At 34.9% G+C, this 18,955-nt stretch overlaps 1 protein-coding gene across 3 annotated transcripts in view; it reads right to left on the bottom strand.

Moving 5' to 3' along the window:
* Positions 1 to 18,683, bottom strand: part of LOC100358969 (UDP-glucuronosyltransferase 2A2) — a 47,109-nt gene extending 28,426 nt beyond the window's left edge. The window contains exons 1-2 of one of the 3 annotated variants that reach the window (XM_051819756.1): positions 17,970 to 18,683; positions 9,004 to 9,634 (exon numbers count right to left, since the gene is read on the bottom strand). In XM_051819756.1, the coding sequence (XP_051675716.1) occupies positions 9,004 to 9,634; positions 17,970 to 18,683 (1,345 nt within the window). Of the gene's footprint in view, positions 1 to 9,003; positions 9,758 to 17,968 lie in introns of those variants that run through there. The other 2 variants (XM_008267780.3, XM_070048063.1) reach the window with 2 other exon arrangements.
* Positions 18,684 to 18,955: the final 272 nt, after the last annotated feature.

Genomic DNA, 18,955 nt, shown 5'->3' with positions numbered 1-18,955 from the left:
GGGCACGGAGTTCCAGTCCCTATTGCTCCTCTTCCAGTCCCGCTCTCTGCTGTGGCCAGGGAAGGCAGTAGAGGATGACCCAAGCACTTAAGCCCCTGCACCCGCATGGGAGACCAGGAGGATGCATCTGGCTCCTAGCCTCGGATCGGCGTAGCTCTTGCAGCAGCGGCCATTTGGGGAATGAACCAAGGGAAGGAAGACCTTTCTCTCTGTCTCTGTCTCTCTCTATGTCTAACTCTGTCAAATAAATTTAAAAAAAAATAACAAAAAAGTGGACTACAGGAGAAAACAATAAAATGAAATTTCTATGATATATTTTTGACATGTTAGCTATGCAGAAAAGAATACAGTAAATGGACTTAATAAAGGTGATATATATATATGATAAATATTTTAATAACAAATTGAAAAGATAATTTGATTTCTCATCAAAAGTAAAAACTTGCCTTCATAAATCAAGGAATCAGAATTATTCCACTAATGAGTTTTAATACAAATTTTCGCTTATTGGATAAAGTTGTGTTTCAAAGTGTTCATGTAAAAGGGTATCTATAGATAATGTAGAACACACAATCTTTCTTATTTATCCTTTACTTTACTGAATAGTGGAAATTGACCTGACCTAATGAAGTATTCTTCTTTTCTTGATGTTTCAGTGCCTCAAAATATGTAAAAAGTACTCTAGAGTTTGTACTTTATGATATTGATAGTTTTAAAATGATTTCTAAACAATTTCAGCCGTTTGTCAAAGTACTAAGAGTTGCAAGTGAATGTTTGACCTATTTCAAATACACTAAATGTTTTAAAAAATAGCATCTTTTAAACTATACAAGTAAATATGCATTATACTTTATCATTGTTTCCCTTTCAACCAGGGATCTAGTAGATATATGTTGTCTTTCAAAGTGTCAAATAGTATTTTACAGAAGTACAAATTTAGTCACTTTACGAAAAAAAATTGCTAACAAGTTTTTATGAGGACTAGAGTATTTCTTAATCAAACAATAATTGATCACTCACTTAATAATGTTTATGTAAGGAAAGCTACTGTACCTGAGTATTATCTAAGTAAACTAAAAAATTGTAACCCTTTTCATGACTACTGAGGAATGATGTGTGCTGTTAGATTAAATATTTGTTTTTTTTTTTTTAACTTTTATTTAATGAATATAAATTTCCAAAGTACAGCTTATGGATTACAATGGCTTCTCCCCCCCCCCCATAACTTCCCTCCCACCTGCAACCCTCCCCTTTCCCTCTCCCTCCCCCCTTCCATTCACATCAAGATTCATTTTCAATTCTCTTTATATACAGAAGATCAGTTTAGCATATATTAAGTAAAGATTTCAACAGTTTGTACCCACATAGAAACACAAAGTGAAAAATACTGTTTGAAATTTAATATTTAGAAATGTTACAGTTTTGTCAACTTAATTTGCAAAGGAATGCCAATATTTTCCCTTCTGGATTTATTGAGAAAGTCACTTTATGAGATAAATTGCTATTATTTGTTTGTAATAATGAGAAAAAAAGTAAGAACAGAAGGAAGATGAGGAATAGCAGGTAGAGGAGAAGCTGGGGGAGGAGTGGGAAAATTGCTTTTATGAAAGGGATCTTGGATTTCTTTATCATTGTTAACTAATGTTATCTCTGGCAGTGCGTTTCAAAGGTGATACATTTGGGGGCATTATTTTCAAAATGTTTTGTTCAAGCACGTTTTACCCTTCTGACATATGAAAAGCAGGCCATGTAGCTTATAATGATATCATTTCTTCATAAACTTAATACTAACACCAAATGTGTCTGGGAGCTGGTCTGTTCATCATTCTCAAGGAATCAAATAAGGATTATGTATCTTTTTTGATCAAACAATAAAAAGTCTTTGTCTGATGCTTGTCCTGATTTGTAGGTCAATGTAGTCTCCAGAGCAAAAGGGAAACAGAGAAATTAAAGTTTCTATATTTCGTTTTTTTAATTTTTAATTTTTTTAACAGGCAGAGTGGACAGTGAGAGAGAGAGAGAGAGAGAGAGAGAGAAAGGTCTTCCTTTTTTTTTTTTTTTTTTGACGTTGGTTCACCCTCCAATGGCCATCGCGGCCAGCACGCTGTGGCCGGCGCACCACGCTGATCCGATGGCAGGAGCCAGGAGCCAGGTGCTTTTCCTGGTCTCCCGTGGGGTGCAGGGCCCAAGCACCTGGGCCATCCTCCACTGCACTCCCGGGCCACAGCAGAGAGCTGGCCTGGAAGAGGAGCAACCGGGACAGAATCTGGTGCCCCGACTGGGACTAGAACCCCGTGTGCCAGCGCCGCAAGGCAGAGGATTAGCCTAGTGAGCCGCGGCGCCGGCTCTGTATTTCTTCTAACAATATTAATGTATGTTAATATTTCTTTTGACAAATATTTATAAATAAATTTACCTGTACATATATATGCCTTTGATCTATACACTCCATATTAACATCCATACCATCGATAATTTAGCTTCACTTAAATATCTTTTTCTCAAAAGCATATCTAGAAAAAGTAAAATATTTCCTCTAGTAGTTTACCTTCTATATATAGGTCTATAGTTCCAAAACACTTTTGCATGAATTGTCCAAAGGGACACTTTCAACAATCTTGCATGGCGAAGGTTATTTCCTCCAAATTGTGCTCTTATCAAAATCCATGATTTGCTGCTAGAATTTGCTCTCCAAAGCTAATAGTAGATGAGTGTCATTCTATGAAATACATCATTGTGTATCTAGATAATGAAATTTGGCAACATAAAATAGATACTAACAATGACTTCCTCATATACTCAATATCAACATTTGGGAAGACTACAAAAACACTTTTACCTGGAGAACCACACACAGCTTTGAACTCGTTCAAGTTATTTTAACTAAGGAATCTGTGTTAAAAGAGGAGTAGTCCAAAGGAAAGGAAGTGATTTTTTCTTCTAATAAAGGAAACCATCACCCCTCTGGTTACATTTTTTCCTCTTCCCTATATATTTAATTGAAATCCTGGAAGAAGTAGAATGATTTATATCTAAGACTCATTTATTTCTTTAGGTGTATGCTAAATGTGTTTGGGTTCTTATTTTGCTAAATTAAATATTTTGTAAGCTCAGCAAAGTTATCAGCTTTTGAGTTTCTGATGCCTCATGTATAAATGTGGTTAATGATCTTCTTGTGTGTAGATTACCAGTAATCTCTGCAATGTAGCTGTCAAAGCCCCAGGAAGCAAGTAGGTCCTTAGTAAGAATAATTATTTAATAAACTAACAGTGAAGATGACACAATAAGCAAAATGGCAGCTGCAAAATAACTGAATAGAAAATTAGACTAGAGATGCTTAATGGATATGAAACTGAACTGTGTGGCAACATAATCGATCCTACTTTTAAGGTTAAAATGACTAGAGGATATTTTTAGTAGCCTGCAGTAGACAAAGGAAAGTGAATAAGAATGAAAAGTGAGAAGTAAATAGTGGGAGTTATTCAGCCAGGTAAGCCTGGAAGGCCTGGTGAGTGATCTTGTTAGAAAGGGATGCCAGAGATTGCTTGATGTGATAATTAGCTAAGTGCACACATCTGACAAAACAAACCACACTGTACATTTTATATGCTTGGTTATACAAAAACTGCCCCTGAATAAAAAAATGATAGTAATAATCATCAACAAAGTGGTTACACTGAAAATAATCCCAAGTACTGGTTATAATGGGGAAAAATAGAACTCTATTGGGATTATTATTTGGCATAAATTCTTGGGAAACCAAACTTTAGTAGAATCTACTAAAGCTAGCTGTATGAGTACTTCAAAAAGACTGAAATAAAATGAATTAGAAGATAGGCTTATTTTGGTACAAATAATGTTTTCAAATCCACACATCTTTTTTCATGATCTACATTTTCCAACCATTTTCACTACAGTGTTCAAGCTCTAGTTCTCCAATTGCTGTAGCTAAGGCTAACACCAGTCCCATTAAAATGAGAACTATCTGTGTGTTGTGCAGGTCTCTCAGAAGTGGAGGGTCAAGTCTAGTGCAATTTAAAGGTGCCATACAGAACATTTGGCCTGGACAAGATGTATTAATAGATTCACTCTCAGTTATGGGTACTAATGATTTTGAACTCCATATACACATACGACTTATCAGTTCTACTTTCATTTACGTAGCCAATACTATGGCATACATTGATTCACTTGAATACATGCACAAGAAAGTTCATGGTAGTGTTTAACAGAAACAACTAATACCAAGACAGTTTGAATATCCTTCAAGAATAGGATAAAAAGTAAAATGTGATATATTAATTCATAGAATCTATATAGCTCAAAGAATGAACAAACTATACCTACTTGCAACAACTTGAAAAAATATCAAAATGATATTATATAAAAAAAGCAAAATACAAAAACATCATAACATGTGATTTGTACAGAGTTTAAAATCAGTCTATAAGGGGCTGGCGCTGTGGCATAGTGTGTTAAGCCGTTGCTTGCAGTCTGGCATCCTACATGGGTGCCAATTCAAGTCCCTGCTGCACCAATTCCAATCCAGTTCCCTGCTAATGCACCTGGGAAAGCAGCGGAAGATGGCCCAAGCACTTGGGGCCCTGAACCTACCTGGGAGACCAGGAAGAAGCTCCTGGCTCCTAGCTTTGGATTTGCCCAGCTCCAGCCATTGAGGCCATTTGGGGAGTGAACTAGCAGATGGAAGATCTCTCTGATTCTCCTCTCTCTCTCTCTCTGTAATTCTGCCTTTCAAATACATAAATAAAGCTTTTTTTAAAAAATCAGTCTATGAGTCTTTACAATTTAATCCATGAATGTGATTCATACAAAGTTGAAAGTCAGTCAATATTAACCTATTAGAAGTCAAAAAAGTGATTGCCCTTGGATGGGCGTTATGCAGACTGTTAGCAGGAAGGAGGAATTACAGGCTTGACTAATAATGCTTTGCTTCCTAATTGGGCGCTGTTTATATGGGTGTGTTCACTTTGTGAAACTTCAGTGGGCTGTCACATTTATGATGGATGTTTTACTTCAAGGAAATGATCCTCAGCACTAACTGAAGGGGCGCTGCATTTAAGAAGGAATTAGAAATCTTACATGAGCTAAGATTATCACACAGCTCCAAGTTTTCTGGGAAAAGGGTGTGAAGATGCAAATGTGAATTAAAGTGGAGAATACCACTTGGTATGTTGATTGGTATGGAGAATACCAATCAACAAAACTCTGGGTCCTGAAAGGGAGCCATAAATCATACAAGAACAGAAGAGAGAGCAAGAGAGTGAGAGCAAGAGCGAGAGCAAGAACGAGAGAGAGAGAGAGAGGAAGGGAGGGAAGAAGGGAGGGAGGAAAAGAGGGAGAGAAAGGGAATGTGATTGATATAGTTCAGTTGCAGGCAGTTGGGGGCTGGAGGGAGAATATTAGAATATTAGGGCACTTCCCTTTCCTGGGCTGAGTAAAAGTAACTCTATTCAAGGAATTCACCTAATATTTATCAGCAGGGAAAGAGGGATCAAGATGGTGCTGACACTTAAACGCATGCTGCACTGACCAGGTGGTGTATAGATGGAGGCTGAGCTTTCTGCTCCCTTGTGTATTGCACTGAGAAAGACAGAAACAGACTGGAAACCTAAAGACACAGGCAGAATAGAACCATCCAGTCACCTGTTTCTTCATTTTCACTACAGCGTTCAAAGTCTATCCTTCCAACAGCTTTAGCTATGGCTAGCCACCCCCCCCCCCCGGCCCCCAACTCCCATGAGAACTATCTACATGCTGTCCAGCAGGTCTCTCAGAAGTTAAGGATGATGTCTAGTAGAATTTGAAGGTGCCACGCAGAACACTTAGCCTGGACAAGATGTATTAATAGATTCACTCCTAGATATGGGTACCAATGATTTTCATATTCCTTGATATCCCTGTTCCATTAGCTGTTTGAAACATATTTAAAAATGAGATTCCTTTGACTTTATAGACATCTGTATTCCCTAAGCATTGTCTCTGAATATGCCTCCACACCTCAGGGTCTCCTTGCCTATGTCATAAATAGACTATTATTTCAGTACACTACAGTGCTTTACCTTATTATCAATTAAATTATGAGTCTTTTGGGAAAAATGATTCCTTTTATTTACTTTAACTGTAATATTTAAGATTTCTTCATATTTGGGTTTTTCATTACAAAAGATCAGTGTGCAATTTGTCCAGTCTATTTTTCCCACACCTAACAGAAGAAAAAGCTTTGTAATCGACCGTCCACAGAAATCTGTCCTGTTATTAAATCCTCCATGTTGAAATATAATTAATACAAAGTATAAGGTACTGGCCCTATTTTAGTATCAATTTATAGTCACCAGATGTTCTTAATACTTTGAGAAAGTAATTGCAAAAAAAGAACAATTTGATTTTTATCTTCATTTGAAATAAAATACTCAGTGAGATTATTCACTGTTTGGATATGTTTACTAACATGAGCATTAAGGATTTAAGTAAATAAGCTATTTAATTTCTCACAAGGTGAGATTTCTGAAACTGGATTATTATCTTGGAAATAAGAGACATTGGGAAGTTTTTGCTTTTTCACACATTGTATAACTCATTATGGCTTCCTTTGGGAAGGAAGGTTTAGTATCTACCAGAGCCCATTTATTTTTATAGACATTTATTGACTGCTGCCTATCTACAAAGTTCTATGATAGTGTATTCATGGCTTTGTCATCACAGAGCTTCTGAGTTGTTTGGTTTAAATAATACTTGTTGTGATTAAAACTTTTTATCTTTGTCCTGCATAGATGGTGTTCTATGAGCTTGTTAGAGTAGTGAAATGTTGAACCCCATTTGAAAGAGGAGCAAACACTGTGACTCAGCATTTAAGCTACTTGCAAAAGAGGGCAGTTGGCAAGTGCAACCTGAAACCAGAACTTCATATGCTTTCCAAGGCCCTTCATTATCTTATTTTTTGTAATCCTCTTACATAAGGAACAAAGGCCATGATCTCATTTTATACCTTCAATTGTCAGTGTGCTATGCACATTGTCTGTGATTGTTTTTATAGAAAAGATTTCATAATCCTCTTACCTAAGGAACAAAAACTATAGTTTCATTTCATACTTCAACAGTAAGTGTGCTATGCACATGGGCTATGATTGTGGTTACAGAAAATATTTCAAATCCCGTGAGAAATAATTGTGTGAATAACATCTAATTTAAAGTAAAAAGGAGATTTTGTTCAGTCATGTGAAATTTTAAATCCAGGAAAATAGAATACATGGTTCAATTACACAATAAAAACATGAAAACACAGATTTTTTGCTTACAGAATTTCAATTATGCAATCATCAAAACCATATGAAAATGTTAATATCTTATATTTTATATCTGTTGCATGTTCAGTATCTTCTCTCTGGACCAATTATGTGAAGAAGTTTAAAAGTTTAAATGATAGAAATTTGATAAAGACTATTCTAACACCAAAAGAAGAAAAAATACAAAACTTACTTGTGAAAGGTAAGATTAAAGACAGGTTAGAGTACAGATGTTCACACATCTATGCCTTGCCATAGGTCATTGCACTTGTTCTGAGCTCTACCTGCAACGTTTACCCTCCAGGAATCCCCTTGGATCTCACACTCAGTTCCCTCAGGTCTTTGTTCAGATGTCACCCTTTCATTTGAGGTCTTTCCTGACCCTTCTTCCCAGAACTATTCATTCTTCTTATTTTACCACAATATAATAGCATATGTCAAAGTCTAACATCCCATACATTTAAGTATTTATTTTATTTAATATCTGAGTTTTCTTTTTAGGATGTAACTTCTATGAGGTTAAATTTGGGATTTTGATTTAATTTGCTCATTGTATTCCTAATACCTAGAAAAACAGCAGACATTGTATTGGTGTCCAGTGAATTTTTTTTTTACACAAAAAGCAAGAGGGAAAGAAGAGAGGAGGGTAGGAAGGAAGGAAGATAGGTAGTAAGGAAGGAAGGAAGACAAGAGGGAAGAAGAGAGGGACAGAGAGAGAAGCTGAAAACTGTGTAAAACAAAAGTTGTTTGCATATGCTACAATTGATAGTATCAATTGTGAACCCCAGGTATTAATTAATGCCCCCTGGATATAACTGACTCAGCTGAGGACAGGAAGTCAGGAGAAAGAAAATAGAAAAATAAAGCAAGACTATTAGAGTCAGAAAGAGAAGTAATATAAGTAATCAGAATTGGCTTGACAGTTTGTGTCATTTTGTTTGATTCTTATAATTAAATTTTGAGACAAGGAAAATGTGAAGCTTGCTGAAGCAAGCAAAAAAGTTCAATGATGATGCTAGCCCAAGTGCTCAGAGAAACCTAAGCATAGAGAAGGAGAGGGTAGGTTGAATACATGGGGTATTCATATTTATATGTCTATGTTTTTTAAACATTTTGCAAACAAAGAAAAAGATGAATAATAAGTCTTTGACAATAATATAAATTAAAAATATGCAAAAGTTAAAATAGAAGAAAAAAGAAGGAAAAATGGAGAAAGAAGAAAGGAAGAGAGAGAGAGGAAGGGAAGGAGGAAGGTAGTATCAGTATATTAGAATTGTGTCTATGGACTACATAAAATCTATTCTCTTTACATTAATATCACAATAAAAATTAGAAAAGGAGGAAGGAAAAGCAAATCATGCATTACCTCAAAATACTTAATAGAGTTTTTGACAGTGTTATATATATGTAATATGTATACCACTATTTAAACCAATACTTGAAGATTAATTTATGCATCAACCATTTATTGACTAAACAGGCACAAAATTATTTGTATTAGGAGACAGTAGCATACAAGTTAAAATGGCTTTTCATTTTTTAATAATTTATCCAAACAGAATATTCAAAGAATTATGCTGGTATATTTTAGTTACATTTACTTCAATCTTACACATGCAATGGGATAGAAATATTTTGCTTAGTAGGCAGTAAGAATAAAGATATATGTAATCAATAACAGGAAATTTGATAGACTTACCTAGAACTTTGCTGTAGTATGAATTCCATTCTCCCCAGTAGGATTGAAATATGTAGTCTTGCAGAGAATAAGATATGGTATTTTTAACCCTCTCACCAAAGGTCATCTGGTCAGTGAGCTCTGACAAGGCTGCAGGCACATAGGAGACTGGTGCTGGGATCTTCCCACAGTGTCTCTCCACTGTTGAGGCTGGAGAGAACCTCAATGTGTACACGAAAGGAATTCCTAACTTCAGAGCAACTAGGTCACCACAGATTGTTACTGGGTCTGCTACCAACACATCAAAAGCACTTTCCTGAAGCCTTGCCATTAGCTGGGGATTGTTTAATACACCATCACATATTTGTATATTAATTCGAAAGAAAGTATCTAGGAGTTTTCCTAGTTCTTTGTAGAAGGTCCATATTGTGAGAGGAGTTGGTCTGTGGTCTATCCACAGCATTATCATGTGTTCAATTAAAGAATCTATGTTGCTCCTCTTGTAGGAAACAGGTATCACTTCAAAATTCACTGAAGAATTAGCATTGGTGTTGATGAATAGTGTTGCTGTTGAAGCCAGTACAGTCACATTGTGGTTTCTTTGAATCACCTCTTCCAGAATGTTCTTAATATTTAACCAATGGCTACCATCAGTAGGCCAAATTAACACATTTCCACTTAGAACAATTCCAGCCAGAGTCAAATTAAAAGCCAGAAGCTGGACAAACTTTTTAGGCACTGTGGTATCCATGGAAATCATCCTACTGTAGAGCTTTTAAAATGAAGATGAATCCTTCAAAGTATGTTTATTTTTCAAATTTTTTCAAATAAAATAATATTTGGTATGATGTTTACAAATGTATTTTAGACATTCCTAATTTACCTGGAATTTAAAAAAAATGAAAAAGTTCCAAGAGTCAATTTGCCACTCTTAAGTGATCTCTACAGGACAATAAAATAATGATCTAATTTAGTGAAAAATAATAATAAATGTAACCAACTAAAAGGTGGTTTATATATTTTTTAAAATTATACTTCAATGTTAAAGGAAACCATGGTGGTGTCGTTTTAGGTACCTATTATATTCATCCTTTGGTTTCCTGTATGCCTAAAATGTTTCAGAATCACAGATTCAAAAACTCAAAGAATACTTAAAAATTATACTTCGGGACATATGTAGCTATTATATTTAAATTTTAATAAATGAAAAAATAGTAGCTCATGTCAAATATGTCTGATTTAATGACAAAATGAAATTTAGTAATCTAAATTATCAAATATTGTTGGCATTATGAAATCGCTTATAGTCATTCTAAGTTTTGAATGACAACAGAGAGAGGTTGCCTTTCTGAAGAGAGCCAAAATCCAGCTTGTCCAGCCCCATTTTCTGATAGGTAAGAAATGGGTCAAAGGAATTCTAAGTGATCTCCTCACAGGCAGGGTCAGATTGGATGTTGACATGCATTTCCTGGTCCTGTCCATCATTCTTTCTTCCTTGTTCTACTTCTATTTCAAATAGTTGAGGTACATTTTATAACAATAAAAACATTAGAATTAATAAATGTGAATATTTAATAACATAATCTTAAATATAACTAAAGATGATAGGGATTCACAAATAATAATGTTTAAATGTTTAAGAAACATCAAAACAAAAGACCATGGTTGAAAAATGTCAATCATAGAAAAATTGTACCAGCTTGAATACTGTCTTCATACTCTAACTCTGGTTTTCATTTTGTCTCCAATCTGTTACTTTGAAAGAGATGATTCCAAAAGATAATAAAACTGAAATGAAATTCTCAGAATCACCTTTAATAAGATTTTGTGTATAACACTTCCTGGAGAATTTCTAGTTTATCTACATAAAATTAAGTAAGCACTAAAGTTGTTTAATTTGTTGATAATCCTATTAGTTTGAAGTGAGAATCCTTGAAACAACATATTTGTGTGAAGTTTCCTTAGAAAATATTCACCCAGAGACATGCCCTGGCCACTGTTGTTTTCCTGTTGATCCTAAAGCATTGTACTTGGTGGCCTAGAGTTAATCACGCTGTGTCCTTGTTCTGTGGTCCCAGAAGCTATAAAAACCCTGAAGCTGGCCTTCCTATCTTTCAGGAACAGGAGCAGTTACTCTTTAGTCACCTTCAGTTGTAGTCTGACAACAGTACTTTTACTTCATTTCAGTTCTTTAATGGGAATTTACTTCTTTGAAAGTTTAAATGTAAATTCTCTTTCATTTTAATCCTTTTTGGCATAGAAACTCAGATCTCTTCTAGTGCTTTCTATTTAGCACAATTTGGCATCAAATAATTCACCACCTCCTAGTTTACAATTTCAGGCAAGAAACTCAGCCTTCTCAAGGTGATGAGGCTAGAACTACCTATTTCCTACAGTTGTGAGGGCTGAGCGACATAATACCTGTCAGTCATTCAGAATAGCACTCCATCACAAAATATGTTAAATATATATATATGATACTGCAGAGAGAGAATCTTACTTTTACATGATCAAATTAAGCAGATCTCCTCACTTTGAGTCACCTCCTTTCCCCACCTCCTGCACAGGCAACCTGGGACACTTTGGTGAAAAATTTCCTGAACATTGTGAGTTGTACTACAAGAGTCATGCTTAGTAATGTTTAGTCAGTCATGCTTAGCCTTGTGATATATCACAAATGATCTGCACTGAAATATATTGAAGAATTTACTGATACCAAAGTTCATGTATAGTTTAGTCCAAAAATAAACTCGTAGAAAGCTCACAATTTTATGCATAATAATAAACACTCTCTTTCACTCTAATGCCTTTTAAAAGCAGATGCGAAAATACAGAGTGCGGCCAATCCCTAGGAATTTCCAATGTTCCACAGCTAATCCATTTCCCATGTGATGTCTGTGGCTGTCATCCTGCTTATAAGTCGCTATAGAAAAGAGAATACTACCAGAAGAGTGAAAGATTCTAACCAATAAAGATTAATTACAAAAAAAACTAGAAATCTTTTACTCTTATGGAAAGCAACTTCAATGTATTTTTTTCTTCTTTAATATTAAGACTGGAAATCAGGCACCATTCAAGTGTCTTTCATTTCTAGCACTTCATTTTGTAAATTATTTGTGCTGAATGAGGGCTCAGTTCATGCAAATATCTGGATAATGTGGGCATTCTTTTCTAAGCTAGTCTATAGTTATTACTGATGGCATTAGGTCTTAGAAATTATTCATGTATAATAATGTAATATTATGGATTTTGTATATTATGTAAATTTCATTTATATAATGTGATTATATATAAATCTAATAGATTAAAATTACCCCTTGAAAAGCCCTCTTATTTCTATAATGTCCAAAGGGTAAAACTATGGATAATAATATTTATGGATTATGAATATTTCTGCTCTCATGAAAGTGTTACACTATTCTCTCCTTACATGTATCCACAATTTTGGCAACTTTTTTGTTACTATTAAAATAAAAATAAAATTTACCTGATACAATCTTAAAAAGAGCCTTTTCTTACTTTCACACACAGGTTGCTTATGAAGCTCTCCTACAGCTGGAAATAAATCATGATGCAATACAACCCAGACAGCAGGGTCACATGGAGACCGATACCTTAAGGGATTGTAAGCTCCCTAGGGATAACATGGCCCTGTTAGTCTCCACTCAGCAAAATAAAATCAGGCAAGAAATGGAAAAGCAGATTTCAAAATTAATATACTGAAACGATGGAAAGAAGCCAAGCAATTTTAAACCCAATATATTCTCCATAATGTCTTGATTTTCCCTTAAAATTTTAAAAGGAGATTAAAAAAAAATTCTTGAGCTAGGAAATAAGGAATAAAAACTTTAGTGTGAGATAGATTTTAGTATGAATACTATTTTTTCACATACTAGCCATATGATTTTATTTTAGCATGTATAATCTTTCCAGGTCTCAATATTTTCAACTGTGATAATATTTGCAGTTCATTTGTAAAGATTAAGAAAAATATATGTGGGCTGGTGCCGCAGCTCAATAGACTAATCCTCCACCTGCGGCGCCGGCACACCAGGTTCTAGTCCCAGTCGGGGCACCTGATTCTGTCCCGGTTGCCCCTCTTCCAGGCCAGCTCTCTGCTGTGGCCCGGGAGTGCAGTGGAGGATGGCCCAAGTGCTTGGGCCCTGCACCCCATGGGAGACCATGAGAAGCACCTGGCTCCTGCCTTCGGATCAGCGCGGTGTGCCGGTCACAGCGGCCATTGGAGGGTGAACCAACGGCAAAAGGAAGACCTTTCTTTCTGTCTCTCTCTCACTGTCCACTCTGCCTGTCGACAAAAAAAAAAAAAAAAAAAAAAAAAAAAAAAGAAAGAAAAGAAAAATATATGTGAAGTACTTATCACATTATCTAGTAGACAAGAATATATCAATAAATGCTAACTGTGAAGACTATGATAATATCCATGTATTTGAGCCAAATATCCATGACTTGAAACACACCAGTAAACTCAACATTGTAGTATCTAGTTCCTGGCAATTAGCAGAGATTAAAGTCTCCCTCTGAGGTTCTTATTGCATTCCACTGCAGAGAAGCAATCTTACAGAAAGTTGGTGTATTTATTTCCTCGGGTGTGACAAATGGAGACCTGAGTGAATATAGATTCATTGCAATGATTTTTATGAGGGCATTTAAACAAGAGTAGAATATAAATTCAAATTTACAATTCAGAAAGACATGTATTTTATGAGTCAGTCCCATTTGTCACTCTCATTTATCATTCCACATCTACAGTCTTACGCAATGAATTACTCCATCTAGTCAGCATTTTCACTTCTTACCTGGTTTTTTGAATGCAGGTGGTCACATCTCCAACATCATTAAGAATATTGTTTTTTGGTAAAGACAAACTTAAATAGTCATTCAAAGTCGGAAGAGTGTAATTCAATTAGAAACATGATACTGTTTATCAAAATCAGAGGACAAAGACATCTTTATACATTTTCATTATGTCCCCTTGAACAAATTGTTAAGAATGATTAGTCTCATGTTTTAATCCTGGGAAAACAGTGTGCTTTAGTTTCAGAATTATCTTACAGGCAAAATACAATGGAGCATGTGATTCTGAGACTGCTAGCCTGGAGAAGAGAAGTCTCACAAATAAAAATGAAGAGCATCATCATCATGAAAATCATAACTCTATGGTTGAGTTGATAAAAATACAAGAAATAGAATAAAAATAGAAACATACATCCTGGCAAGACACTCTCCGTGTATGTTTTGCTCTTACATTAACTAAAATGTCGCACATATTCATGTCTTTGTTAGTTTACTACATGCAAGATGACATGAGGAGTTTTTGCCATCTTGATGGCTCCATTGCATTACACAATATCCATTTATTCCTCTTCATATTTCATATTTATGAAGATCCAGTTATAACCAATGATGTTGCCCTCTCATCTCTCTCTTCATAGACATTTGCATTTTTATATATAATTATTGTAGTTACATTTGTTTTCTCTGAATGATAGATTCTCTAGGTATCCCTTTACATTTACAGGAGATAAACATACATTTTTGAACTCAGAGGCATCTAGTTAACACACCTAGAGGACATGATGACTTTGCCTGCCATAAAATGACTTTTCAGGTATTATTGACTCACCAGCTTTTGGTCATCCTCATCCACCTTTACTATCTTACATGATCATCAACACTCCTACATACGAATATTCATTTTCATTGATAGTGACAAATTTTACAATAATTTTAAAATAGAAGCTTTCATAAAAGAAACTACTGTGCAATTCATTATCACTACACAAGAACTTCCACTTTTCTATTTCCAGCAATTGTGTAACCCCTTGTTATATAAATTGCACATTGTCATCTTTAACGGATTTTTATGTCATTAGCTAGAGGCGGAACCTTTCTCAGTTTTGATAACTATATTTATTAAGTTTTAAGGCTTTAAAATCTCATTCTGAATGATATCAAGTTGATTTTTGCTGCTTTTTCTAATTGTCACAAAATGAAAAAAAGACATGATTCAGAAAATATTCAAAGAACTGAACATTGATATACACATACAACAGGTTGCAGTGTTGTCAGCTAAGCAGAGCTTCTAATTGATTTTCATTGTGTTTAGATTAGTGTTTCTGACATTTATCATGGAATCAAAGTAAAATATTGAACACATAGCATCCAAGACTCTGCCTGAGGAATAAATGGGTTAAGACTCTGGATTGTGAAATTATTTCAGCTGCCTGGAAAGAAATTAATGCTGATAAAATCTACATCCATTGTTTGAGTTTAAATTATTTAATTGTTGATTATTTAAGGAATACATTATGAATGAAAGCAAAAACTTCGTAAGTAATCAGTATGTCATAGGAAAGCAGAAAGCATTGACAGGAGTTACCATTAGAGAGACAAAATACATCATTACCATCCTTTTTATAGATGACACTTAAATCTCTAATGTGTGACATTTGTTATGAAATATCATTCCCAAAATCCAGCTAATGGTGGTATTTCACCAAATCTTCCTAAAAGCACCACATACGGCATGTGTTCAATTTCAGATGTAGTGCATTCTAACTCCCATATTTCTTTCCCCCATACTTGTTATCTAAGTTGACTGTTATATTGAAGTCAGAAATCTTGAAATCATTTTTATCTCTTCATCCTTCTTAACAGTGATCATCAAGCAACCATCAGCTTTACTTGATTACACTCTATAAACAGATAACACCAATTGGATCCTCACACACGAATCCAAAATCCCTCCCTTATGTTGGTTAACAAATATAGTCCTTATAGTACCCTATTAAATGAGAGGAAATAAATGAAATACAGGTGAAATGAAACTGCATTACTTTTCCATAGTCACACAACAATAAACCAAAATTGTCTGGAGCCTGCCCTCTTAATCATGTTAACACATAGTCTCTAGTTGCTTAATTTTTCTCTATTTATAAGCTACTTTCATGGTATATTTCTTACTATATCTTTCCTGCAGTAATGTAGTAGCCTCATCTCATCTCCTATTCTGTCTTCACAGCAGTCCCCCTGTCTTTTTTATAAATTGCAAGTCTAGTCACAATATGTGCCTTTAAATAGTTCCTGATTTCATATTAGATAAAAACTTTACTACTTAGTATGTCATAAAATAGTCTTTGAAAATATTAATTTAATTCATTCTTAATAATCCTGACATCATCGGTGTTTTTCCCACACTTCCTCACCTTATACTTTGACCTTCAGAAACATTAAATCATCAGTAATACCTACCACAACTATGCTATTTCAAGTCTCTATATTTGGGCATTTCATTTCTTTCCCCACATAACTTTGCAGGAAAATGCATATTCACTTTTCAAATATTTTCTTATGCAATATCAGAACTTTGAATGTTTTCATTATATTGTTCTCTCTTTTTCACATAATGCCTATCTCCTCTGAATTATCCTCACAATTTTTACATATAATACCCATATCATTCACCTTGCAAGTGTTCCTCTCCATATCTGGTTTCCCATTTTGACTGAAATCCCTGAAGTTAAGGATTTCCTATCAGTGATTACAGTAAACCCCTCTATTTAAAAGAATGCCTAGTAGAAGTTAGGAAAATTATACTTAGTTAAAAATAAATATTATTATTCAAAAACATGGAAATGGAAAAAGTACATATGATCTTTTGACCAATAAATTCATAAATATATCAATATGATCAAAATACATTCATGTTAATAACTATTGATTACATTGTCTTCATCATGTAAACACTATTATGCTTAAGGAATTCAAAGAAGTTTAACATGGTTAATCATCTTAATCAATGATGCTTTTTCTCTTAAGTTCATGTCTAAAAAATAAAGATGATAAATCTTTCAAGGTTTTTTTGATTTATCTTTTAACATTAATTTGTAGTAAGCAATGACCAGATTATTTATATATATATATGCATGTTATTAAAATACACAGATTCAAATGTTTATATAAATTATGGACTTGCAGAGATAGTTTAATCTCTTTAAGTCTTTTGCACACATCACCATAGTTTCAATGCACTTTCTATTTTCAGTGTAATAGCTAAAGTAGATCCAGTCCTATTTTTAAACGTATTTGTCACTATATTTTATTCATAGAAGAACTTAGTTTAAAAATCCATAAAATTAGAAAACAACAAACTGTGATTCTGAAGTATAACTTTAATTTTTTTACTTTTTTTGTTTAAAGATTTTCTTTATTTATTTGAGAGGTAGTGTTACAGAGAGAGAGAGACAGAGATAGAGAGAAAAGTCTTCCGCAACAACCAAAGCTGAGCCCATCCGAAGCCAGGAGCCAGGAGCCTCTTCTGGGTCTCCCATGTGGGTGCAGGAGTCCAAGGACTTGGGCCATTTTCCACTGCTTTCCCAGGCCATAGCAGAGAACTGGATTGGAAGAGGAGCAGTGGGGACTCTAACTGGCATCCATTTGGGATGCTGGCACCACGGGCAGAGGATTAACCTACTGTACCACAGCACCAGCCCCTTTTGAATTTGTTTGGAAGACAGAAAAATAGAGATAAGGGGACAAATCTTTCATATTCTGGTTCACTCCCAAATGTCTACATCTGCTTGATGGATACTCAACTGTGCCAGGATGAAGCCTGGAGTCAGGAACTCAATCCAGGTCTTCCACAAAGGTCATAGGTACCCAAGTATATGAGCAAACGTCTGCTGCTTTCCAGGGAGTACAGTAATAGGGAGATAGAATTGGCAGTGGAGCTGTCATTAAAACCCAACACTGGTTGTGGACAGTCCAAGCGACATTTTAACCCCTGTGCCAAATGGCCAACAGAAAGTATAATATATTTTATCTTTTTTTCCAGTCATCAAAGCAATAGAAATTATAACAATATGTACAATTGAAATTGAATAGGCATAAGGAATTAAAGACAAATTAATTCAAAGTTTTGTTTGTTCAAATTCAAATACTAAAGCAATAATAAATAGATACATACCTAAAGCTTTACTATAGTAGGAATCCCATGATTTCCAAAGTGTTTCAAACATGTAATCCTGTAGACGGTAGGAAATGAAATTTCTCACTCTGTCAGCGAAAGACATTTGGTCGGTGAGTTCTGATAAAACAGCAGGAACGTACGAGGGAGGGTATGGGACCTTTCCACAGTGCTTTTCCACTGTTGAGGCTGGAGAAAATCTCAAGGAATACATAAATGGAATTCCCAGTTTTAGAGCTACTATATCACCACAAGGAAACACTGGATCTGATACCAGGACTTCAAACTTGCTTTTGTTCAGTTTTTCCATCAGCTTTTGGTTTTTCAGAACACCGTCACAGATCTGTCTGGCCACCATGTGGAAGTCCTCCATGACTTTGGCCATTTCCTGATAGAATCTCCAAATTGTTGAAGGATATGGTCTGTGATCCAGCCATGTCAAAACAAAGTTCTTGATGATTCCTTCTAGTCTCTCTTTGTTAAAGGGTACGTTGTATATTTCAAATGACAGAGATGGGTTAATAGTCGGTGTGATGAAAAGTGCACCAGAGGCCATTAGCACAGTCACATTATGCTCTTTTCTAATTAGTTCATCTATAATTATCTTAATATTTAGCCAATGACTGCCTTCCATTGGCCAAATCAGAACATTCCCACCAAGAGTGGTTCCTAGGAGACTTATCTGAAGAGACAATAGTAGAATGTTGCTTAACATGATGTAGCTTGATGCAGAAGATTTGATGAGAAGTGAAACAAGTATCTTTTTCAAGCAAAAAAAGAAAGATAAAAAAATGTTAAGTTTCAGTGAAAGCCACATTACCTTTAAGAGTCTTCTCTCCACCAAATGTTCTTAGTTATAGCAGTGCTGTATTTTATAGATTTGGAGATATTGAGTCTTACCATTCAAATTAATGCTTGAGTTTGAGTACTGTCTTCTGATTCTTCTCTTCAATTTGATCTTTCAACCTTTCATCTATATCTTATAAC

Source organism: Oryctolagus cuniculus, chromosome 8, assembly GCF_964237555.1.
Source record: "Oryctolagus cuniculus chromosome 8, mOryCun1.1, whole genome shotgun sequence".
NCBI classification, from domain to species: domain Eukaryota; kingdom Metazoa; phylum Chordata; class Mammalia; order Lagomorpha; family Leporidae; genus Oryctolagus; species Oryctolagus cuniculus.
Note: the sequence above shows the minus strand (reverse complement) of the source record. Positions and strands in the feature narration are given on the sequence as shown.